Raw genomic sequence first — 25554 nt, forward strand, 5'->3', positions numbered from 1 at the left:
GCATTTCTCACAGCTTTGTAGGGAAAAGCCGACGCTAGAGCTGTGAAATTAAAGCTTTTTCAACCACAGACTGTGACTTTCTTTACCAGATATAACGGATATTTCATAAACTTATTTCTTAAACTAAATTTCTCAGCCTTAGTTACTCCCTACCATGGCCCTATTTCACAGGTTTCAGAGTAAACTGTGGGTTCGGTTTATCTCCCATGAAGAGCTTTAATGCATTAATTTGTCATAACTTAATCATAAGCTCAAGAGCAACACTGAGACAGTTTGATTCCCTGCTAGCAGCTGCCTGGCCTTTTCACAGCAGATCCTAACACGGAAGCAGTTCCTGCTAACACATACTATCAGTCAGAGCTGCACTGGGAAAAAGAGCATATGAATAATTTATTGTCATAGTCATTGGACCAAGAATATTTTAGCCTCAGGCTAACAAGTCTGGTTTTCTTCCATGGATCTAGGGCATATGTTTTCATCCCAGATACATGAGGTAAGCTTGTTTAGAGCAGACAGAACAGACTGAAATGGCAAAAAGTCACAGTCACTACCTCTTGGACTGTTTTATTCCTTAGGTGATGCAAGTCACTGTAGCTCCACTGCAGTCGATGGAGCCCTGTCAAGTGACGAGATAATTATGAATCATCCTCTATCTGGTCAGATCACTGCTTAAAAATACCTGTCTAATTTAACACTAACAAAACTCCAAACCCAGTCCTATAAAACCCAGGAGAATTATTCTGTGAATGTTTTAGGTCATTTGATATTCACTATCATTGAAATGATTCTTTACTTATCCTTTCTGATTTCTATCTTACATTTCTTGTAACATCTTCATCGACCACCTGACATTACTGGTATTAAATATCAAAAGTAGTAGCTAGAGATCAGTATAGAAAAAGTTGCACCTATATTCTCACAATAATTTCATGCCACTGGATATTACACTGTTTTCTAACACACAGTGAAAACTTTCAGTCTTTGGCTTCTGGATTCATGTAGTAATTTCAAAATCAAGTGTACATCCTTTATATGTTCACACATCTCCTATGCTTTTTCACATGCACCCCGTGAAGATTTGGACGGTAGTTTGCTAACCAGTTTCTTAGGTTAGATGTGATTTGCAACGACTACATATATGCCATTAACACTGACTCAAGATCAAGCAATTTAAGACGGAGACAGCATTAGGCACACACTTAGCACAGGGATAGCATATATATATCCTGAGAATCTGGGAGGAGTCTATCTATAGCACACACATAATTAGTAATAAACTAACCTGGATTTAAAGTTAGGACAAGGAACATGTAATCTAGCAGTAGAGCATTTTCCTGTTTCCTTCATTTTAACACAGTTCCCTCCTCTGTTTTACTCTACTTTCTCCTAGGGGATAAGTGCGTTTTGAATGTATTTCTGGAAGCAGCAATGTTTGAAGCAGCCAGTTCTGTAGCTGTAAGTCTGCTACTGAGAAAGCACTTTCTTCTAGTCTCAAGAGTTTCATTCCCAAGGACAACAGACTCCTAGCTTCAGAGAAGCACGTTCACCTAGGTAGGCCACAATCAAAAGGAGAGAGAGATAGTCTCTTCTGTATTGTCTAGGCCAGTTGTACTGATATCAAAGTCAAGGACCAAAGCTATAGGTGTCATCTGATACGGCAGGAAGAGCGCTCTGTGTGATGTGCTTTCAAGGCCCTAAGCAGTTAAGAAAGCAAGAAGCTTTTTTGTTAACCAAACTGCACTGGATGACACATACTCCTCATGTAATTCCAAACACAGTGGGGAATGGAAACAGCAACAGTTGTTTGTAGCTGGACCTGGCCCTCCTCTTCCCAAAAATGCATTTCTTCTGTACATCATTCTAATTTTTTTATTATTATTTTTTTAAAACATCATGCTTTGGATGATACCACAAATGCAAACAGCTGAAGGATGAAGACTTACAATTTCTTTTTCTCAGTCAGTAAATATATAAGCCCATCCAAAAGTTACCACAGGCCTGATAAAGGAGATCATTCTCCTTGGAGCAATCAGCTGTGAAGTGCATTTAAAATGGTCTTACCTATTATTTTAGGCACGTTATCAAATACAGATATCTAACAAATTGTAGAAGGTACAGTCCGTCATTAAAAACCAACAATAACAGTAAGTCTAAATCAGCATCTTTACCTTTAAATCAAAGTGAGCAATTTTCTTAGAGTGAAGGTAATTCACACCATCCAAAATCTGCTTGATGAATCTGGTTGCTTCCTCTTCACTCAAAGACTCCTTCTGTGCCAGGAAGTCAAAAAGTTCTCCTCCAGAAACTCTGCAAAACACACCAGAAAACGTCCTGTTATCTACCGCATTATAAGACATAAAATAAACGTAAGCACAGAAAACTAAAGTAGCAAAAAACCTCCATACAGTTAGAAAAAGGCCACTCTTGCAGACAATCTAGAGTTTTGTGCTCTGGTCCCAAGTGTGCCAAAACTTTCTTTTGGCTTCGGCTCTCTCCCCTGTAAATTAAGGACTAGGTTTCCCTAATTCATTGATGCTGCAAGGTTTGATTAGGATTATAAAGGACCGAAAAAAGGTACATTGTTTGATGAATCTACAGGCGTGTACATATTTCAATAGGTAGAATTTGATGTTAACCACTTCAGCTGCTATTTTTCAACATTTTCATTCTGGATGAGACTGAGGAAATAGAACAAATTGTAATAGTCAACAACTGTTAAAGAATTACTTCTCTTATCAGTTGCCATCAGAAACATGAGGCAATAAGATCTGCCAACAGAATCTTTTTCCTTTCCGGAACAGCCATTACATTGTTCTAATACAGATTCTTGCCTGACATAACTGACAGGAAAGCATTTATTTTGTGCTGAATTTTTAAGAAGAAAGCAGACTGTAGCAGCTTGGAAGGTACCTAAAATTGTTTTCCCAAATCAAGGAAGTGCTATTAGTTACTATGTGTTTTCACATCAAAATTGAAAAACATTCCATGCATATTTAGTACATAAGACTTCTATTTTCATTTTTGTGCCTTGTATTGAGAGTTCCAGTGCCATTTTTCTATATATTATGAAACAGGATGATCTAGATATTGAATTGGGCATTATTTGCAGTTGTTATTCATAATTACACTTACATTTATTGTTTCCAGTTCACACTGTCATTGATATTGATTTATTCTCATTCAAATTTACTGTTGGGGGCACCCACAAAGTGGTTGTTGCTCTTGGGCTCAGGCGTACCACCCACCTGTGCTCCCCAGAGTGCAAGCACAAGACTTGAAAGATCCAACAGCCATTTTGGAAAGCAAGCTTTTGGCCCTGTTGCCTGATGAAATACCTGTAAAAGAACTGGCAGGTTCAAATGCTCTGAGTTAACTAAGTGCTGTGACTCACAGACGAGTTAGATCTCACTGTGCACTACAGAGGTCTTTTGTGCAATCATTCCTCTGACCCCAGGCTCCTACACAACACTGGTGGTGACAAGATGGCGATTCCCTACTCTGCCTCTTTCAGAGTAAACTATTGTGAACAGCTACAAAAACTGCAGAGAGAAGTGAACTGCAAAGAAGAACAACGTGTCAAAAGCCACAAAGACATTGGGCTTATTCCTTAGCTTCTACTGTTGCTGTAGGTGCCAGCATACCTCGCTGTTCCAAAAGCAGAGATTTACACAGGGCCTATTGACTTGAGCATTGATTACTGGATTTTTTTTTGCAGCTCCCACATAGTCAGAAACTTTCTAAGCCACATGAGGCAGGACACTTCACCTGGGCAGAAGTCACCTCACTTCACCTGAGCAGAAGTCACTTGATGCTTTAATTGTTACAACTGAATGGCTGGCAAACAAAAATAAAATTATATGACCCAGGAATATGTTGCAACTGCTGTCTCTGGCTGCCGCCTTCTCTTTCCTATTAATCTCAGTTACTCAGCCTGTGAGAGTCTTATTTGGTCTCTGATTTTCTTTTTAGGTGACACATACCCAGGGTCTCAGCACTGCCATGAGCCTTGCTGGACAGGTTTTGTTTCACCCTGTCCATTTCAGGAGCCAGGGAACACTGCCTCCTTTCCTTACTGTAGTAGATTTAGGGGCCTTGGTTCATTAGTTTAAAAACTACAGCTGATTGTGACAAGCCAGTAAAGAAATCTGTAAGTAAAGCCTGGTAGTCTCTTGGTGAAACTTGTGTACAGAGAGAAGGCAAGTCCCATTTTCTTAATGATTTCTATTCAAACCGCACTTAAGCAATCACCTCTGGCAGGCACTATGGCCCGGTCATCAGGAAGCCAGTTGTACTGGGATACTTTTCTTCTACTTTTCTGGAATTTAACCACGTAGGTATATTACTCTCTCTTCCTCTTTTACCCTGTAAAACCCCCTTGGTGATTGTTCCTCAAGGTGGACTCTTTAACCAGGACTAAGAATAAAAAAGTTCTCTCTTGGGCCAGACCGACAGCCCATGTAGCCCAGCCTCCAGTTCTCCAACACCAGCAAAAGAAGATACCACTTAAGGAGAGCACACAAGCTGAGCCACTTTGTGAAAGCCGTTCCCCTCAATTCCCCCTGGCACAGAGGACTGTGCTAAGGATGTTAGAGGATACCTTCCTGGCTGGAGGAGGCTGGCAACTTTCTTTTGAGGAATCTTCTTTGCTGCACAAAGGAATGTCAGAAAATTGTTTAGCTGCCCAGACTGGAGGTACTTAATTCCCTTTCTCTCTTGCTGCCCCCAAGAGTGGTCACTTCAAACAGTTGGGTTAGCTGCTCAGGGCACACCAGGGATTTTGCCCCAACAGCAACCTCAGCAACACCCTGAGCAACCAGCTACACCTAAGGCATCGCTGAAGAAACTATACAGCCTGCAAGAACAAGGATCACAGGAGATTTACTTGCTAGCTCCTTGCTGTACTTTCCCTCTTCTCTCTACTTCACACAAACCTTGAATCAGACTAGGCAGGGGGAACTTCCAAGGCACAGAATACGACATAAAAATAAAAAAGGAAACCAAAAAAAGATTCAGGGAGTCTGAAGTCCGTCTCTGACTTCATCAGCAAAAGACTCCCTCTTACAACTTCATGAGCATTTCATTTTCTGAAGGTCAGAGATCGGCATACATTGCAAACAGTACATTAATCTCGAGTCTTGTGGTATAGCCTAAGACATTAGCCTAAGCTGCAGAGATCTTAAAAGAGTAATCTAAAGGAAAATTCAGTAGAAGAGATGTGATGATTTCTCATTAACAAAGACTCAGGCTTTAAAAACAGGTTTGAGTAAATTGTACAAAGAGAGCGGTAAGCAGTTTAGTGCAGGATCATTCTTATCCAAGTTATGCACCTGAACTCAGAGAAACCCTCAGGCAGAAGAGACTTAGCAATCCCAAAAGCCAGCCATTATGGCATCCCAGGAAAAAAGCAGTTCAGCACTAACTCCTTTGCAGTAAAACACTCATAACTGCACTACAAGTTACATTTGAGCATCCAGGGAGGTGTGTTTTCTAAATCAGCACCACCTGTATAAGAGCAAATGCTCCTTTCTCAAAGGACCTTAGGTTACAGAAGAATTCCTTCTTCTGGTTCCATCTCTTTCCCTTTTACCATGTCACCTTATTCCATGGCAAACAAAGGAGCAAACAAATGACACCTTTGCTCTTTCTTCGAAGTCCAATAAAAGACAAATGACAATGCTGCCTTACTTCTTGGAAACAGCTGTTTATTTTGTGTACACAATCTTGGCACTTACCAGTAGAGGAGACTGGGTATCAATCAAACCTGCCTTTAGGCTGCTTTTGTTTGGGCAAAGCAGCCTCAAGGCAGAGCCCAAGAGACAGAGAACAGCAAGGTCACAAAAAGCTGTGGAGAGCATATCCCCGAACAATGTGCACAAGGAAGGGCAAACTATGTACCTGCCAAACTGCACGTAACAGCAGCGGACTTGGCAATGCTCTTCCTGCTCTTGAACAGAAGAAACAGCACCTGTAGAATCAACCCCTGTGTAAAGAGGAGATAGTCTTGCCTGTGCCAGCACAGTCAGTTTGGGAGAAGGTCAACGTTTTAGCCAAAGCCTCTTTTAAACACCAGGGTAGCTTCTTCAATTAATCAAGAGTACTGGGGACATTCTTTTGAAGCTGAAGTCCACTGTAGCTTAATGTAAGATTAGTTGGCCAAGTGCTGTAATGCTTATTTTGATAAACTGCAGGGAGTATGAGACTCCAATATCAGAGTGTCAGGAGGAGAGATCATCTGTTTACAGAGAGAAGTTAATTATCTTTCTTAGCAATTATCATCATCCTCAGTTTGTATACAGCAGCTGAATGCAGCGGCCTTAATCAGGTCAAAACCCCGTTGCACCCAGCCTTTTAAAAGTGCAATAAGCTACAGCGTGACAATAGGACACACTAAATGTGTCAGGCTGTGTGAGGACAGGAAAAAGCAGACGGTAATGAAACGGGAGGTTGTTTTAGCACAAAGTAGCTGCCAGTCAGAAAAAGCAAGCTCCTTTCCTGTCTTCCAGTGCATGGCTACAGCGACCAACATTTGGCCACAGACATATACTTAAAAATTAACAGATGCTTATCATCACTCATATGCCATCTGCCAGCAGTCACATTAATCTCCAGAAATGCTCCCTGGCCTAAATGCTGGCTCCCCTGGAAAGCTAGTGGTTATTTTATCTCACTCAGGGATCAAAACTTCATTGCCTGGATTCCATACACAAGGTCAAGGCAGGTGCCCTAGGGAACACATGGTCTACATAACTTCAGCCACGGTGTCTCTGTATTTCCTGATTCATACATACAGAAAAATTGCATCATTTACTCATTACCTAAAAGCTATAGTAAGTGGAAGACCTCAGGCTGTCTCTTTGCTTACAGCTTTACCTTAGTACCATTAATTGACAGATAAAGGATATGTCATCTTCTGCACAGCTCCTCTAAGACTCGGAGCTTTGTAAACTAGACGATATTGATTCCACAAAAGCTTAAATTGATGTCTGTCTTCCTTCACTACATGACAAATTTCATCCCCTTAGGCCAAGACATTCTGACCAGCAAAGCTGCATTTATTAGAAGAGCTATTTCCATTCCTGGCTCTGATGAGTACAAGTGCACAATTCTACTCTCTGCTTTGTGTGACAGTGTTCAGGTTTCCCCAGGTTCTCAGTGGAGATTAGAAAGGCTGAGCCACACAAATACACATACATTTGCACATGCACTAGGATAATCTACATCCCTTTCAACTCCTTAAGGTAGACCAACAGCAGACACTATGAACTGTACAGAAGGAGATGCTTTGGACATAGGTCTATATGAGATCATCTGTGCACACAGAGTCACTCACTTCTCTTACAGCCCTGATCCTCAGCCATGAAACACCTGGAATGGCAACAAGTCAAGTGCCAAGTTTCATCCAAATTCATTATCCCAGTATAAGTTTGGGTATAAACAGACCCAATCACTTGGTGTCTCCCCTCTTTCATTTCTTTAAAAAGCGATATAATTTTACTATGGCACTTTTTTTTTAACTCAGTAATTGACACCAGGCAACTGCAAAGTTCTCTTGAAATGACTCTCAAACTAACACATTGACAGTAACGCTATTAAATTTGGGGTCATCCAAATGTTCTACAGCACTCAGCTGCAGGTGCAATGCAGAGGAGCAAGTGATCTTTCTGTAACCTCCCAACCGCTACAGGTCAAATCTAATATGCATCAGAATGGCTGGCAAATAGTACTGAGAACAGAAAGCCAAACAGCAGCAGGCAACTTCGTTCCCCTCCCGACTTCACAGTGAAGAATTTGCATCTCTGGCACAAGCAGGGGAAGGTGAAATTAATTACATGACCTACCTAGAGCGATGACAATTTCCTGTAGCATCTAACACTTCAGTATATTCAGTCTATCTGATAGATCAGTTACTTACTCCAATAATCTTCTCTTGGTATTGCACGCTAGTAATCCTGAAAACTGCTGCAACTGGTTTATGTGTCCTGCTCTAGCTCTGCCAAAGCAACTCTTCATTCTTTTGGGATATCACTAGTCCCTTCTCACAAAACCTTTACTTTAGCCTCTCCAATATAAGCTAAAGTCACATGAACAGGAATAACTCTTCCAATGTAATTTTGACTCATATTGGTTGCAAGGCCAGGAGACAAAAATGCTATTTACACAGAGCAAATCTCTCCTGGCCAGGCTGAAAAGTGGTATTTCTTCTTTGTAAAATCATCCTCCTATTCCTCTTTATTGTTAGGTTCCTTCTACATCACCTTACATTTTACAACAGTGAAGAAATTCCATCACACATACATTAGTGTCAGCATTGAAGTGACTGTGTAAACTTTACCCTCCACACACATTTCAGATTAACGTCACATAACTAACCCCTGCATGCAATCCCCAAAACATAATGACTTTGAAACACTGTTAAAATGATATGACAGCTTTCCAAAACATGGTCAGGCATGTCTGTCCAAATGACTAAGAATCTCAAGCCAGGCGGTAGAAACAGGCAGAACACGTTCAAAACAAGTTGCGTTGTAAAAGATTACGTTATTAGCCCGTGGTCTGCGTCTGTCTCAAATGTTTCACCTCGGTTCCAGCAAACATACAGGAATGGCAACAGGGTGTAAGAAATAGCTGTGTCTTTGGGATGTAGTATTCCTAGGCTGATGAAACAAACAGCCAAACAGAATTCACGCAGGTAATTTAATAGCTATTGCAGAGACCGGCAATTTTGATACTGCTTCAAATTCTAATAAACTGGCATTTCTCTACATAGTAACACCTATTAGCCAGGTTCTCTCACTTCCTTTCAGTCAGTAAGATTAAATACAGACAAAAGTATCAAAGGTAAGTCCCTGAAATGCAAACTCACGTTCCAACTAAGCAAAGGCTCCTTAGCCAAGGCTTTGTTAAGAAGATTCCTGACCACACCTCCAGCTTCCCTGGGCTGTGCATTTATTCTTCCAGGCTGGGACATGCACAGGTTCTGCAGAATAAGCCGTTGTCACCTCAGCCTAGACAGAGAAGCTGCTGCTAGCTGGTTTTAAATATCTTCTTAAACAGCACAAACCAGTTTGCATTACATAGCCGAATATGTCTGATAGTCATCCTAAACCAGTAGCCTGGCTATCCGATGGGTCACAATGCAGGGGTGAGGCTACAGCAGTCCGCAGATCCCCTGGCTGGGGGGTGTTCACTTGTCAACAGGACCTAAATGGCAGGGGTTTTCCCCCATCACATGGGGGAAAAAGAGGAGAGTGAGCAGCTCTCCTTCACTCCCCCCCTGCTGCTATTCATCCTCGATAGTCGAAGTCTAGGTTTTAAAAAAAACTCTTCTCTTGCCCTCCTCCCCTCTTTTCCCCTAGTCACCTCTAAATGAGGAAATATGGGAGTAGTGAGAATGGCTACAAATTTTGCAAAGGACTTGATGGCTTCCCATGCATTGGAAGAGATGAAAGCAGAAAGAAAAATGAAATGAGCATTCAGTGGCCATTTGTGCTTCCTCCAAGGTTCATGTCAGGGCAGCACTAGGCAGACGTGAGGTAATCCCTCTGTTAGTAAACTGTTTTCAAGTTGACAACACTCCCTGGCTCAGTAACAATGGCCTCAGCTGATGTTAAGGTGCACCTGTATCCCCAGGGCACATGGATGAACTGGGGGGCCTGTTTACCAGCAACATCACTCAACTCTCCTGCCAAGATCTGCGAGGCCTGAGAACACAACAGCTCCGTTTTAACAGTGCCTCTATGTTCTGGCAGCCTCTGCAGCCCTTTCCGGTTCCTATTTACCTCATCCTACCCCGGAGGATAGGAAGTCCCCTTACTCACAGCTCAAGGATGAGGACCACATCCGTCTTGTTCTCATAGATGTCATGCAACTTGATGATGTTGGCATGCAGAATCTGCTGCAGAATAGTAACCTCCCGTTCAATTTCCTCACGTCTCACTCCGCGACGGCTGGCCCGACTCTGGCGTTTTTTAATGAACTTAGCAGCATACTCCATACCGGTGCTTTTTTCTCGACATTTCTTCACTATAGCAAACTGGCCACTGCAAGGACAAGAAGATAACAAAAATTTTCTTAAAGCTTTTCACAGCTTCCCAAAGAAGCCATTCATATACAAAGCTTGATCCTGCAACCCCTGAGCAACGCTGCTAACCATACAAGCTTTTTCTTGGTACAATAGTGAGGACTGTCAGAATTCTGCAGTTAAAGTCACTAGAGCATAACAAGGTAGCCTCCTGCTGCGTCTGAAATTTAGCAAAACCAAGCAATGTCTGACAAGAAGGAAGGACAGATGTTACAATCTCTAAAAAACAGTTCATGTTTAAATGAATAAGACCTGCCTCAAAAGGTTCAAATTACCACTCCTTCACTGGGTAATGCTTAAGGCATTCAAGTCTGCAACACACCACTGGATGTTCTGAAAGGACATGCATGCATTAAAGTATTTCCCTTAAGAATAATCTCTCAGAAAAGAACTGAAAGGATTGATAACCCTTTGGAAATGTAGAACTGGCCTCCAGTAACCAATTTTCAAATAAGAGAATTGTTTATTCGTATTTCTGCACTTCACTTGATAATTTAGCTGTAAACATTAACTAGAGTAAGTGCAGCTTTCTCACTGCCCTTCAAGGACACAGAATTTCCCACTGTACCAAATAGTAAAGTAGCTGCGTTAAAGTTTAAAAGGCATGTAGCTGCCATTTGCCAATAAAATTTTCCTCGCTGTGGCTCCTAAAGTAAGATATTCCAGTCCAACTGTAAAATTTCCCCCTTATCTCTTAAGAGGGAAATAACTTGGAGGTCAGATGATTAACTCAAATAATAGTAACCCTGCAGGTTGCAGCCTTACGTCAGTGGTGGGAACCTTTCAAGATGAGACAGTTGTTACTGACTCTTCAACAGGAAAGTAGGGGACCCTGCTTTGTTCTTCGTGCGAGCTTTTCTTTCTTCATCGTGCCCTTGAGAGGCACTGTTTGAACTCAGAGAAGGCACTATCTCCACAGAGTTGATGTTCCCTCCTTCTCAACTGTCTTCTGAAAAAATAACTATAATTAAGCTGAGAGATGTCTTATCAAAATTAAGAAAGGTGGTCTGCAGCTAAAGCAGGCTTTAAGTAATACGAATTCTACAGAAGGCAAGAATGTGAAATGAAACTGATTATTCAGGGGATCCTTTTGCTCATCCCATTTGGAAGGGACAAGGGCAACTGTGTTGTATCTTAGAAATGTTTAATCACACTAAAATCATCACAGACATACCAAGGAAATTAAATCATAAGCTATTACTGTGTGTTTGCATTTAGTCTACACAGGACATGTTAGGAGAGCTGCTTCTACCTTACAAGAATTAAGGGAAAAGGATGGTCTGTAGCTAAAGTACTGGAGGGATTTGAGCAATCTGAATTCTGCCATAAAGGTATCGTATTCCCTCTAGCAATTCACTTTTGCCCCATCAGCAAAACAGGAAAGAGACTTTCTTTCTTCCACACAGTATGCCTACAGATATTTGTACACTACTTAGCACAAAGGTGTCTATCTCCATTTGCTGCTACTGTAACAGAAATACTAAGGACAACCAGTGCTGTGCCATGCAATGTAATAGGCTCTTGTCCAAAGTGACTCCAAAAAGCAGACAAAAATCACACTTAAACAGAAACACATTTCTTTTCATGAAGGGATCACTCGGCAGATTTCATTAAACACCTGTAGCTTTTTAGGTTTGATTTAAATTTGTAATATTCAAATTAAGCAAAGAGTAGTGGGCATAGAGATTTAAATATATATTAACTCCTTAGGTTGATTAATGAAGATACCTAAATACTTGTTAGTCTGAAGTTATGTGAAACTTGTATGGCTTGAGGTTTCATCAGAAACTCTAAATTTCAACTAGTCCTTACTAAAATCAAGTTAGGATAAAGATTTCTCACAGAATTCATGCAAAATTGCCTTGTTTGGACACAAACACTCTCCAATTCTCAAGTTTTCCTTAGATCTTGTAAAACTGAAACTCAAAAACTGACAGGTTTAAAAAAAAGAAAACCTAGGTTAAAGCACAAAAAGCACTGACGTTAATTCTTTCAAACAAAACTGATGCAGACTCACTGCTCTCCTAGCTCAAGCACCTCCCACTCAAGCAACAATGAGGAGTAAGAACATTTGGTCTTGACATAAACTTAAGTCAGTCCAAATATAAATGAGGTCAGTCCACTCCATTCAGGACCAGTTTCATTCACTTACTGCTCTCTCTCATTGCTCAATAGGAAGCCCAGTATTTTCACCGATTCAGTAACTTTCATATAAAGTGTTAAAATAAACTACACTCATTTTTAAACAAATATGTACGTTCTGATGAACCTTCTTGTACCTAATGGTACTTCAGAATTTTTTATTACTTTACCTTTCCATAACTAACTACTAGTGCAGACCTGGACATAATGATGTGTAAAGTACATAATAAAATGGGATGCTGAATTTGAGCTGGTGGAAAACAAGGAGCTAATGGGGAAGTGTTGTAGCGGCAAGAACAACTGCCAAGGAAAATTACCCTAAGTAGCAGCATTCAGAGATTGCGTTTGATAAGTCTGATGGCAGGCTGCTGCTGACAAGTCTTGGAGCAATCTCTCTGCAATAAAAGCTACAAGAGTATGAATGGAAAGAAAAGTTGACTACTTTTGTTTGGACACTAGTTAAAGGACCTCATAGCCCACCTGAGTACATCTGTGATTTCAAGTAGCAAGAACAGTTTATTACCACCCTAAACCTCCTCTGCCAGAAACTCTAAGCTGAGGGTTACTTCTTGTTATTTATTTTTCCATTGCTAGATTACAGGAGGGATTTATCAAACCCCCTTTTGGCAGAGGGAAAGAAAAAGAAAAGACCACAGAATCTGCCTTGCAAACAGGCCATGTATGTACTGTTACAAACACTACCACGCTGGTGAAGCGCACCAGATAGCTAGAGAATTGAGACTATGGATAAGGTCACGCGCTTCAGTCTGCTTTGTCCAAGTGTACAATGCATCTTGTGCTAGCAGTGAGATGAAAAACTAGCAAGCTCTAAAGACAGAAGAGGATTTTAGTTAAATTTTGGCTAAAACTATTGCTTCATGAAAGCTGCATTTTGTTTTGGTAACTTGATATCAAAATGGGAGGGGGGGAAGCAATATCTGCAGAATCTCAGTGATTTGGAGGCAAGGAGCCCCAGCTCAAATCTGTGCTCCACCCTTTTGTAATAATTGGAATGAAAAACATGGAGACTTTAAGTCTACCATATGTGTACCCCATATCCTACCAAGCACTCCTTAGTCAGAAAAGGCTCAGGTTTTAACAATGAATATTTGATAGAATCATACTTTTGCAAAAAACACAAAAATATTTCACCGCATTTCCACCATGGAGCAGAAATAAATTCTAAAGTTCTAGTAAGCTCTATGTCCAGGAATCCACAGTCAACTAATAAATAAGAAACCTCTGAGAACAGTGCAAATAGTTACCCTTGCCTGGCGTGTGCAACACCTAACAGGTGTGCAAGATCCTACCACTAAAAGGACTATCTTATCCAAGCCCTTCTCTCCTCAGATTCACGAGTCTCTGCTGATGTCCAACCACTTTACAAACAGACAAAACAAGAGAGTGAGCTCCTTCTTATGCCCAAGAGCAGCCCTGTTCTCCCCTGCCACAATGCACTATGTCTGAGATCTCACTCTGCAAGAATTGGCAGGTCTCCAGTCCCAGAATACACGTTTAGTATCAGATATTTCCTTACTCAGGGCATTATATCCAGACTTGCAAGGAAAAGACTCATCTTACAGATAACCTTCACCTTTAGCTACTGTGATTTTATCAGCCAGGATCTCTTTATAAGAATCACAAACAAACTCATTAAGCGCAACCCCCCATGACTACACCGTAGAAGCACTGAGCTGTTATTGTTTTCAGTATTATTACATCCTTCACTGGCTTGGTAAATGAGAGATGCAAGTACAGTTGGAACTTAAATTATGCAGCATACACAGCAATTATATTCAGAACCTTATAATTATATAACGTACTTAGTGCTTCATTACCACAGACATCTGGTTGGAGTCTGTCTTAAAAATACAAAGGCAAAGAAATTAAAAATTAAGGCTGTCACTTGGTGCTCAATTGCTCTCAAAAGCTAACACTCCATGGCAGAGGCAGCCTCTCATTTCGAAGGGTTCAAACAATGCCAGACAGCCTGAAGTACTTTTTTTGGTTTTTCATTTTCATATGTATCCTAAACACTTCTTAGGAGAGAGGTAGGAACAGATGGGACGAATGTACTTATCCCTTTAGGAATAATCAATCACAAACGGAATCGAGACTGCAGCCGTTTGTCAAATCCATTAATTCATCCATATTTCTGCCTCCTGATTTTATCATTACGTGCAAACCCTAGAGAACTTAAAAGAGTGAAATTCCTGCTACAAAATCCCCAAACTTGCCTTAAACATTCTGCTAAAAGAGTTTGTTCTGCAGTGCTGAGAGCTGTCTGTGTAAAACATGGGTTTCATGGGGTTTTTTTGTTTGTTCATATTTTGCAAGACATGCATCTTGCTTGGTCCAGACTTTTTCTAAAGAGACACAGTACTAACGTTGCTGTGTTTGCTTCCTTGAATTCTCTCTGGGGACATAAATTTTGCCAGCAAAGTTCAGGGAGAAAATACTATTTTATAAGAGCTGATTATGGGAATGAACACAGTCACTTTTGCATTTAAAAAGTCGAGTGATACTGTGGATTTTGTACATTTTTGTTTACTTAAAAGCTTACAAAAATAATAGTGACACAGCATAGGAATTCCTGTCTTCTCCTTTTACATACTTATAGTCCGGGACAATTGTTCATCACAATACCTATTCCCTTGTAATCTGCTATTTCCCCCTCGCATGTGTACCCACAAACACACACTCCACCTGCTCCCGTCCCAGTCTTTATGCCATCTCCTTTATCCCTTAAAAACAGGCTTTTGCAGACAGTCTTTACTGAGACAGCTTGCGACTGAGTAGAAGAGGTTGCAAACCACAGGGAAAAATACAAATGTGCAATTTCTTAGCCTAGGACATTTAACACAGTTACAACATAATTACTGATGACACTGTCCATAACTCACGCTTACCCATTTCCCTACTCGCTGCAGAGCGCATTTGCTTTGCCCCCATGCTTGTTCCTGAATTCCCAGGGTCTTTATTAAAGCATCACAGGGTAATGCTGAAGTATTTTCGGACCACCTTAAAGACTGCTGTCATAAAGCAGCAGCTGGTGTCTCTCTCCACACAAGTAGCCCAACGCTTTGCCAGGCACTGATACACCGAAGCACACTAAGAGAAGAGCTAAAGGCTGGAGAAGGGACGGGCAGGGAGAAAATCTTTGAACAAGTGTTAAAGGGAGAAATATTGCTGAGACACTGAGAAATACCGCTCTACTTTTCTACCAGACACAATGAATAGTTCATGTGGAGGCTCATACAGCTATGAAAAAAAGAGGATGTCTCACTGGTATTTTACAATCACAGTCAGACACACTTTGGATTTCTTGTTAACTACAGAGCTTGTAAAGTCAAGGACCAAGACAACAGCATTTCTGCGCCTCCTAATGCATCCGTGTTCAGCACGTAAGAATCAAATAGCGTCAGCTTCCCAAAACTTTCAATCTAGGCTAAGAAAAAAGTAGGAGAAAGGAAAGTATGTGTCTCTGACACCTGAGTTGACAGCACTGAGAAATTAAGCCATTTATTTAATTTCACATGGGGAGTCTGTGGCTGATCTTAGACTTCAAACTAAATTTCACAGCTCAGATGTCCAAATTTCAGCCAAATGACTTTGCCAAAATTCATGGGTTTTAGTATATCGCCGAAATGAAGATGACTGGGATCATAAAAAGCAGTATTTACAACACACACAAGATAAGCTCAGAGGCTGACACTTTCTAATTATTATTTTTTTTTAAAGAAATGAAGTTTGTTCCCTTTCAGAAATATTTTGTACAGCTGTACAACAGCCTTGTCACAGATTCAACATAGGCTGTCCTCAATTGTGTTAACAGCTCAAGAGTATAAACAACAGCAGCTGCAACCTGTCAGTTATAATTAGGTACAACATCAAATCTGTCCATCATTAATAAGGGAATTTATCCTAGCAATGAAGACAACCTATTATTCACATTGCTACTATCATCTAGGAGATCTGTCACTGAATAAGAACACAGAAACAATATTACTGGGTTGTTTTGGAGTCTATTTTCAGAAGCATGCTTTAGAGGAGCACATGTTCAGCTTATTTAATTGCTGTGCAGTTCAGGAGAGGATGCGGAAGGGATGTGGGGAAGAGAGAAACTGGACAATCCAGAATAACAAGATAACTTCTTGCTCTTTTTTCGAAGTTTATTTTTAATACTGGTTCTGGAGGGTAATGCTCTGGGGCAGAATTTGACTTGAGAGAATGACAGAAGTGCAGCCTGCCAGTTTTGAATGCCTCAATGCGTAACAGTGGTATTGCTATGGAGCGTTAGAATAAAGAGAGCCTTTAAGCAACTGTTTGTATAGGTATGGGTTTATACGAATCTCCCTCTGATATTCCAGAAGCACCACATCACTGAGTAGCTGTCATGAAACGCTGAAAATATGTAAACAAAATACCGAGACAACAGTACAGGTTACCTGACTCCAGTCAGGCTCCCTGAGGCCAGAGTGGGGAGAAGTCAGGAAGCTGATTCTGTCTGTCATTTGAGAAGAGCAACCCATTTCTTCCCCAAATACCAAACATATGTTCCCTTTCTGCATGTTCAGTCTATTTCTTTATGTCCTGTCCATATTCATCTTAATTTCATACATTAAAGAATTCTAAAAATGAGGATTTTTATTATTATTTTGGTAGTTGTTAAAACTTGAAATTCCCATAAAATAGATGATATGTTAGAACACGTTGACAGATACGCTTTACACTGAAACACGTTTTCAAGGAGTTATTTGAAAAGTAAGTGAACCCGGCAAAGGAGAGTGCTCCGGCATTCTGCCAGTCAAGAGGGAACACTCAATTCCCTAGATGAGCCAGGACAATTTACTTTGGAACAGATTTACAAGGGATTTTAGGCAGTAACCTCCCACTGACTTTAACAGTAATTAGGTTCCTACACATTTGATGGAAAATAACACTTTAGTCTTTCTGTACTTGATTTCCCAAAGTCTGTAAAATGCAGGTAATGCTACCGGAAAAATGAAATAAAATTATAAGGGGTAAGCATACAGTTGGACTTACAAATAAATTTCATGTCTCTAGACATCATTAGAATTGCAATTATAAACATTCGTATTTTTATTCACGAGGCGTTCCTGCACAAGAATACATGATCGGAAAGGAAACTAAAATAAAACCTAAGAGCATCAAGCAGTCTTTTAACTGCCTAGATTCATATGCAGACTACTGCGAATGCAAGATAGTTTAACCCTTCTTTTCACGGAGTTGGGGATCTGAGCATTTAGTTGGGATTCCTTTTGTTTCCAATTTGGGAGGCGTTTGCTTGAGGCTGGAGTTTGCAATGAGAAGCCGCTTGGCTCAGCAATGCCAGCAGTATATGTCCAGGCTGTTGGAAGGGTGCAATCACAGCCTATTGCACAGAGCAAAACACAGCAATACTTTTTTCACACAGTTTATTTACTTGAATGGTGCCATAAATATCTATCATTCTTTTCTGATGTCAGTTTTGACCTACAGCAGGTGTAGGGAGGTGAAAATCCAAAAACAGGTGGAGGTTTCCTCTTTTCATCTGAGAACAGAAAACAGACATCTAAAGTACACCAAGCTACAGCAGTATGAACGTGGTAATACTGACATCAACACATTTGGTATTGCTGCACCAGATGGAAAAGTTCATTAAACTAGAGTGGACACAAGCAAATGCTTTTAAGGGAAGCGGAGATGACCTTCCATTCCCCTTGATCTTCTCCTCCCTCACATGTTTTGTTGTTGCTTATTATGTTTTAACAAGGTTACACCGAGCTCTTCCTCGCCTACTTCAGTTCTTGCTCAGATGTGCACTTCTCTCAAGATTGAAGCTGAGTTAAAGAAACTATGGTTGGTATGCCAGCCAGCTGGTTTCAAGAGTATAATTACATCTCGGACAATGTAAGAGCCTTGAAGGAAACTTCTCACACCAGAAGTCTCAAAGCCATACAATGTAGGAAGACAACAAAACTCAATCCTGATTGCAATTACAGAATTAGATTAGTTGCTGGGAAGGTAAAAGTCATACTGGGAAACTTTCACGTTTTTGAGTGATCCTGTTTAAACTGCCTCCTCTGCACATACTGAGGAAAACAGAAACAGCTAGGTGCTGAGCTCAGCGTGGTCAGAACGTGGGGCTGCCTCAGGCACGTCCCTTCATCCATCTACCTCACAGCAATACCCTGAAAACAGCAGTCATATCCATGGGATAGAACTAGATGGTTCTGACTTGTGTTTACATCAAATTATGAACACACAATTCTGATTTAAGATGATTTTCTGCAGAAGAGTAGGGTAAAGGTTTCAGTCTTGCAGCATCCTTCCCCACTACCCAAAACATGCTCTATGTACCTAAAAGCAAGATTTGGAGCACAACAACATACACAAGGCACCATATCATAAAAAACAACAGCCTACTACAGGAAGGAGTTTACACGAAAACTGAAAAAATGAGCTTTCACAATATAAGGAGGTGTTCACAGTTTGAATAAAAACATTAATTTTATATTTGTCCTTTTTTCTTCATATTTAAGATATTCACTTGCGGGAATGCAAGCCTAAAAGGGTTTATTTGCTATTATAAACCCTACCCCAAACAAAGACAAACCACATAATTCACGTATGTGGTTGCCTGTGCTTAGGAAGCCAAAACACAGCTTAGAGATCTAATTTTAGGTTTACTAGACTTTGCAAAGTTTGCCAGTTGTTGGCTCTCTTTCTCTAATTGGATGATAAATTATGTTTGGTCCCTTGACAGCAAGAAAAATATTAAATGACACCCTATCCAGTGTCATATATTGTCTGAGCTCTGAGTCAATACGGTATCTTTAACCCTGAAAATAACTTTATTTATGTTTACTGACAGCAATCGGTTACTTTACAGTCTATGTCATAAGCCAAGTCAGCTTCACCTTCTGTTAGCATCACATTGTCCTTTCTCCAGTGAATGAACTCACAGCATCCTTTGCTTTGATTTTGCATAATCTACAGTTAGAGGCGAGTAAAAATCCTAAAAATATATCATGAAATCATCATGTGTACATTCTTAAGTTAATACACATAAACATAAATCACAGATAATAGTGTCTAGCTAACCTGAATGCAGGACTTCTCTAGATTCAAGAGGCTGCCTTTAGAGCTCAGACATGATGGTTTATTTAGTTTCAGCAAAGAAGGGTCATTTATTCTTAGTTACAGCAATTGTTTTTATGTCAACAGTTTTGTTTATCATGCCTTTTTGCCACTATTAAATTCAGATCAGTTTTAACTGGCGATTTCAAGCTTAGAAAGTCTGCATCTTACTACTTTTCCATCTTTTTCACTCCTATTTCTTTTTCTTGGAACAACTACACTAATAATTTTATCCTTTCATGGTTGCATTTTTGTTAACTTTCCAAGCAAAGCCCTTGAGAATTGTTGCTGAATGCCTTTCTTAAAAAACCTCAAGCCTCAAAAAGCTGTTTTCCTCTCAAATTTAAGTGATTAGAGCAATTGCTCTACTGCATGTAATTTTATCAAGCTAAATACTCTCCTCCCGCTTTCCTTACACTTCAGAGATGACTTCTGCTACTTGTAATTGCACTGGTATGCTCTTCCCAGCAGAGAGGACAGGAATCTGTTGGGAACTTCTTCTACAATCCATTTGTATGCTCTCAGCTCATTTATGAAACACAGCTCAAACAAAGGCCATGCAAGGTTCACAAAATATATACATAAAACCACTTTCCTGGAAGTTTTTAGTAGGAAGTTTGTGGTCACAGCCATAAAGAACTGGAAGCCTTCTGTAAATGGACTATAGCAATAATTTGTAGTGTGTTTTATTTTTTGTAGACTTTTTTTTTTGTAGACTAAACCAGGATTTGGTACAGCAGAAATTTAATCTAAGCAGTAAATAAACAGTGTGTCCAACAGCACAGTATTTACAAAGAAACTAGAGTACAATAGCTGAAACAACAAAACAGAAATCCTAGCGCGGCAAGGTCACTGAAGGGAAAGTATCTTGGTGTTTCTGTAAGACTATACGGAACAAAACTAAAACCCCCAAAACCTCAATCTGTTAAATACTCTGCTGACACCTCTTATAACTTCATAAAAACTCATGTTTTTACTGACTGATTGTATAGTACTCTAGAATACAGTGACTTTACAGGGCAAGTTTCAATATTCACAGCAGGGAATGCTCAGCACCTTTGGACATACGCTGTGTCTGATAATGTCACTCTCTGGCACCTTTCATCCACATGTCTTTATAGCTCATGCAAAGGTAACCCAACACATCCTGGCTCAAAGACGATCTCTGTGTCCACTGCCAGAGAAAAGTCAGAACGGTAGAGCAGTATGGACTCAAACAGAAGGATCTAGTTTACTGGAATAAGTAGAGAGCAAATAAACCATTTGAAATTCAAAGCAAGATTTAATAAATCTAATGTTTCTGAAAAATTCTATGAATTATTACAGGCTATCAATAAAGTAACGTCACCCACATTACAGCCAATTAATGCCTTAAACACCATTTTGGGTCATTAGCCCTGAGTCACAAGAACCCGTGCCACCTACTGAATCATCACCAGCATCTCCTGAAGCTGTTAAATGTTTTTGGAAACTTCCCCATCACGCAGTGACAAGCAGTGTGGCCCTTATCAGCTCCTGAGGTTGGAGGAGCAGAGTCTGCAGTGATACAGCACAAGCCCAGCAATTCTGGCAAGTTCCTGATAGCCTGGCAAGCATTTTATGTAATCTGAAGCTCAAGAATAAAATGCACATGATAAAAATTTTTCCCCACTTATCACACTTAGCTGTTAGATTGAATATCAGCTCTCGGAGTGGTAATGAACAGAGTCCAGAGACCTAGGGAAGGTCAAAGCTGACTCATGCTCAGCAGGAATAGCTGATTTGATAAGCTGTTCCTTCTGCTATGTGGAGCAACACCAGTGCATACGTAATACGCATACAGAAAGTTAGCACACTGTACCTTTGTGTTTAAAGGTCCAAATCCAGCTAGATATGGACTGAATGTAATATACCTGGGAGCAGATAAATTGTAAGAGGGTAGCAGTATTATGGCTAAATGGTTAAATGATTTTTCTCCTTCCCCATGTATGAAACAGATGGAAATCATGCTGGCATTTTAATCAAGATTTTAGGAAATTATCTGTAAGGCCAAAACCACAAAGGGTTGCTGAAACTCCCCTTTCACCGCTCTTTGTGGATTCTTCTGGTCTCCCAAAATAAGAGGTGGAAGTTACCTCCTCATCTTATTTAATCTTTACTATATTGAAGTAAACAATCTCCTCCAGCAGCAGGACAGCACAGAAGCTACGTTATTTGCTCCCTCCACTCTTCCTACATAGGAAACAGACCAGATCAATGGAAATTCTCTCTTTGTAACTATTATAGATCCACAAGACTCAGATACTGAGGTTAACTACTCTCTCACAGAAGCTGTAGATTCTGTAGTAAGTAAAGATTACAAGTCCTGGCTTTAGGATACACAGTCACCCACTTACAGTGTAACTAAATCTGCATTATGGGCTGCCCAAAGCAGGCCAGTGACTCCAACCCAAACATGCTGGCACTAGATAGAACAAGTCTAGCTATTTGAGTGATTTTATATGTCTCTCCTCACCAAAGCATCACTGCGCGTCATGCTCGGCTATTACAACAGGTTTTCACTCCGGTTCAAAACCGCCAATGTGGCGTTTTAACAATGATTAATAGATGTCACCTGAGCTAAATTAAGCTTGACCATCAGACAAGTATCTGCAAGCCCTATTCTGCATAAGATGCTAATAATTTGTCCAATGCTTTATCGTTGTTAGTCCAGTGGTGAGCTGCACTATGTTTATTTTATGTGTATTTTTACTCATAAGTAACATTTTTCATTTCAAAAGCATGGAACGAATACCGTACAGAGTCTATTTTCTCAGCTGTTCAAATTTCCATCTGCTTTTTACTGCACTGCAAAGTGGAAAAATAGTTTTATTTTTAGAGAAATGGCAAAGCAAAGGCTGGGATTAGGCTTAATATTCAGTGGTTAAAGACATTACTGAATTTGAGCTTTCTGAGCACTACCCACTGGGGTCGCCCAGCTCTGTACTCTCAAAGCCAGATACGGACTGAGGAGATACACTGAGATCACTTCCATCATCGAGACGGGTGCTGGTAATAAGGAATTCACTTGAAAAAAAATGCATGACTTTGTTACTAAGTAAGGCTAAGGCCAGTTCTAAATAACCAAGGCCATCTTGGCCAAGTAACATCAGTTACTGTAGGTAGAACAGCTTTGTTATTAGAAAGAAACAAACAACAAAAATTCCCACTATTTTCTCTGCACTTTCTGTAACAAATCAAAGATTTTGGATACAGTTGAAAGAACACTGAAAACTAGCAGGGAAATCTGTTTAAAAAGGAAAAAGCTAAGATCACTCACTCTGCTAGAAGGAATTAAAAAAACCCCAAAAATAGTGACTGTATCAGACAGCTGACTACAATCATAGTGATGGTGACCAAGTACTGGATGCCAAAACTGTTTCAACAAAAGATTCAATATACATCAAACACATGACATAGAAGATTTTTGTAATAAGAAATAGTAATAGAGGTGCTGGTTAGTGCTCAATAATTAAACTTACATTTTGCATCAAAAGCAAAGACTTGCTTTGTGTGTGTTGTAGGAAAAAATAATCCAGGGTTATTCTTCCAAATGTAAAGAACTAATTCAAATTATAAATTACTCTAAGAACAGAGTTAAGGTTCATGTCTGAGAAAGCCCAATACTGAACAATATCCGTAGATAGAAAAAATATTCCTGGTATGAAGATACTGTGCGATGTGTGTTAAAGGTAAGTTTCCTAGCTGCAGTCACACCCCTCTGTTTACCAGGGAGTCCACCTAGCTGAATGACATGACTTTTTATCATAGATTTCCAAGTTCCTCCCCTACAAAGAATACCTGTTATCTCTGCTTTTTGTTTTCATTACCTAAATAAATATTTACTAGTTACACTGTCAGAACAGCCATTATGTGCCAGGCCCCAAGGTCCCATTACCACTACTAACATGTTGCATTTGCTGGTCTTTTAAGGTTCACCCAGAAAAAAAGGTTTCACCTGTCTCAATGAGCAGAGCTGATCCTCCACACACAAGGCAGGGAGGAGGCAGGAACTTGTAGCTGGAGAGGGGGGACTACAGGAGCCATGATAGGCCATGGATGAAAGATCGACCTTGGCTTTAATCATGAAACCGCTATTAAAAAAAAACCCAAGAAACATGAGGAAACAACTAGGTAGGATATTTAAGCACATACAGCAGAAAATTCCTCAAAGTGAAATACAGACCATCCTAACATGCAGAAAAATGTCACAGCCTTGCTGTAAAATTGATTTCCACAGCCTAAGCCTGATCCACTCATATTTAGCTCACCTTTTGCATTAACCAGGCATTAACTTGGGCTTCTAGGAACTCTTTAGGCATAGGACCCCACAGAAAACAGCCATCTCAATACTCTAGTTTCCACAAGCAAGCCCTGCTTCTTTTTCTTGTCAGAAGAAAAGCTTACAATTTTAAAGACGTGCCCAGCTGCCTTCCTCAGAGGCCATCGTACTGTATCAGCAACAAACTAACTGTCTTCCCCAACGGAGAGGATTTCAAACTAGCAAGTGACCAGTGCTTTTCCTGTTTCTCATGCATACTGAAAGACTTAGTTTTGATTTCCTATGAAGATCAGTTCATCAGACTATGCATCTTGTATCCATACAAGATCTCCAACCTCTGCAGAAAACATAGCAAAGACAGACAAAAGCTGAAGAAAGTTGAGGCTAGAGATGAGCATAGCTACCAGTCACTGAAACAGGCAAGAAACTGGAATGGCAGGTGGTAAGGCTGGCACACATTGTGGAGGAAGGCAGAGCCCCTTCCCTACAGTGAAGGGACAATTAATGAAGGAAAGGGGGAGACTTCCTTAGCCAGAAACATCACTCCAAGGTTTGTCTCTGTTAAGCATGATATAAGTCCTTGTACGTTGCAGAGAGCTGAGCTGCGGTGAGCAGGACACTGTCTCAGGACACTGCAGTGCCGCTCTCGCACCACCCTGCAGGAACACACTTTCTCAATGGGCACTGTCACGAAACGCTTCCAGACAAGCTCCGTGACACTTCCTACCCTCAGCCTAGACTTGACATGTAACAGTGACATTGCCCAGAAGGCACAAATGTCAACAACTCTCTACAGCCTGGCTGGCAACACATTTGGGTAATAGATTAATGACTCTATGGTACAACCTTTTATGAATTACACTGCACATCTCTGAAGTTCTAGCACTATCTGTGCACCTACCACCACCACCAGTGTTTGCTAGTACAACTGGAAAAGGCTCCTGCAGGTTTGCACAATAACTCCTTTTGTCCAGCTAGACAGAACTACCCATCCAAATCACAAGTCCTGAGACATTCTGTTAAAAGGCTGTGCAGTGAACTTTATCACTGCAACTTTCCTGGGAACTATACCACTAGCTCAGTAGGCCAGTTCTTCCTTCTCTCAGCCTGCTTTGGCCTCGATTTAAGAGTTTCCATTCTTGGTTGTCTCTCGGTGCCACCTCCCTTGCCAAAAGAGCCAGAGGTTATTTGACCTGCTGCATATTCCCAAGAAGTCAAGTCAGCCTTCACTTCCTCACATTTTTCAAGAAGCATTTCCATTGCTTTGGCATGCCGTTAGAGTGATCTGCTACAAACATTCCTGCAAATGGCTTACGCCAGGATCCTCCTCAGAACAGGCAAAACTGTTAAAAGGTTTCTTACAAAGTTTATTAAAATCAAAGGATGCAGTTTGCCATTACTTGAATAAAAGTAACATTTAGCAACATAAACTCGTATTTGAGGAGGGATATATTTTGAAAACATTCTATGGAAAATAATTTTTTTAAGTATCTGTTTTTGATCGACACCTCAGACACAGAAAGAAACTGAATCTGCCAGAAAGTCTGATGCCTTCAAAGAGTGAAAGCCTTAAATGCCTGGGAGGACTGTATGAAGTACTCCCAAGTCACACAATCTACTGCCCTTGGGGGAAGGTGAAAGAGAAGAGAATCGTCTAATACCTCTGCAGGCACTGATTACTTTATACTGCATTGCTTTCTAGCTCTTCTAGACTTCCAGACTAACTAGTATAACTGAGGACTTTTAAAATAAATATTCCTATAACGCATTCATCTTCAGTTAAGTTTTCTAAACTCTCTCCTTCTCTTGTCATAAATTTTGAAAAACAAAAAAATTAATATTTCAATATTCTGGCAATAAGCTGTATTATAGATCTCAAAAGGGTTCT

The 25554-nt window shown here is 40.3% G+C and overlaps 1 protein-coding gene across 2 annotated transcripts in view; it reads right to left on the reverse strand.

Moving 5' to 3' along the window:
- DAPK2 (death associated protein kinase 2) overlaps window positions 1-25554 on the reverse strand; it is a 50600-nt gene that overhangs the window by 15772 nt on the left and 9274 nt on the right. For both annotated transcript variants that reach the window (XM_009273997.1, XM_009273996.2), the window contains exons 3-4: window positions 9819-10040; window positions 2169-2307 (exon numbers count right to left, since the gene is read on the reverse strand). In XM_009273997.1, the coding sequence (XP_009272272.1) occupies window positions 2169-2307; window positions 9819-10040 (361 nt within the window). The remainder of the gene's footprint in view (window positions 1-2168; window positions 2308-9818; window positions 10041-25554) is intronic.

The sequence above is a fragment of the Aptenodytes forsteri genome, unplaced genomic scaffold (assembly GCF_000699145.1).
Source record: "Aptenodytes forsteri isolate BGI_AS27 unplaced genomic scaffold, ASM69914v1 Scaffold239, whole genome shotgun sequence".
In the NCBI taxonomy this organism is placed as follows: Eukaryota; Metazoa; Chordata; class Aves; order Sphenisciformes; family Spheniscidae; genus Aptenodytes; species Aptenodytes forsteri.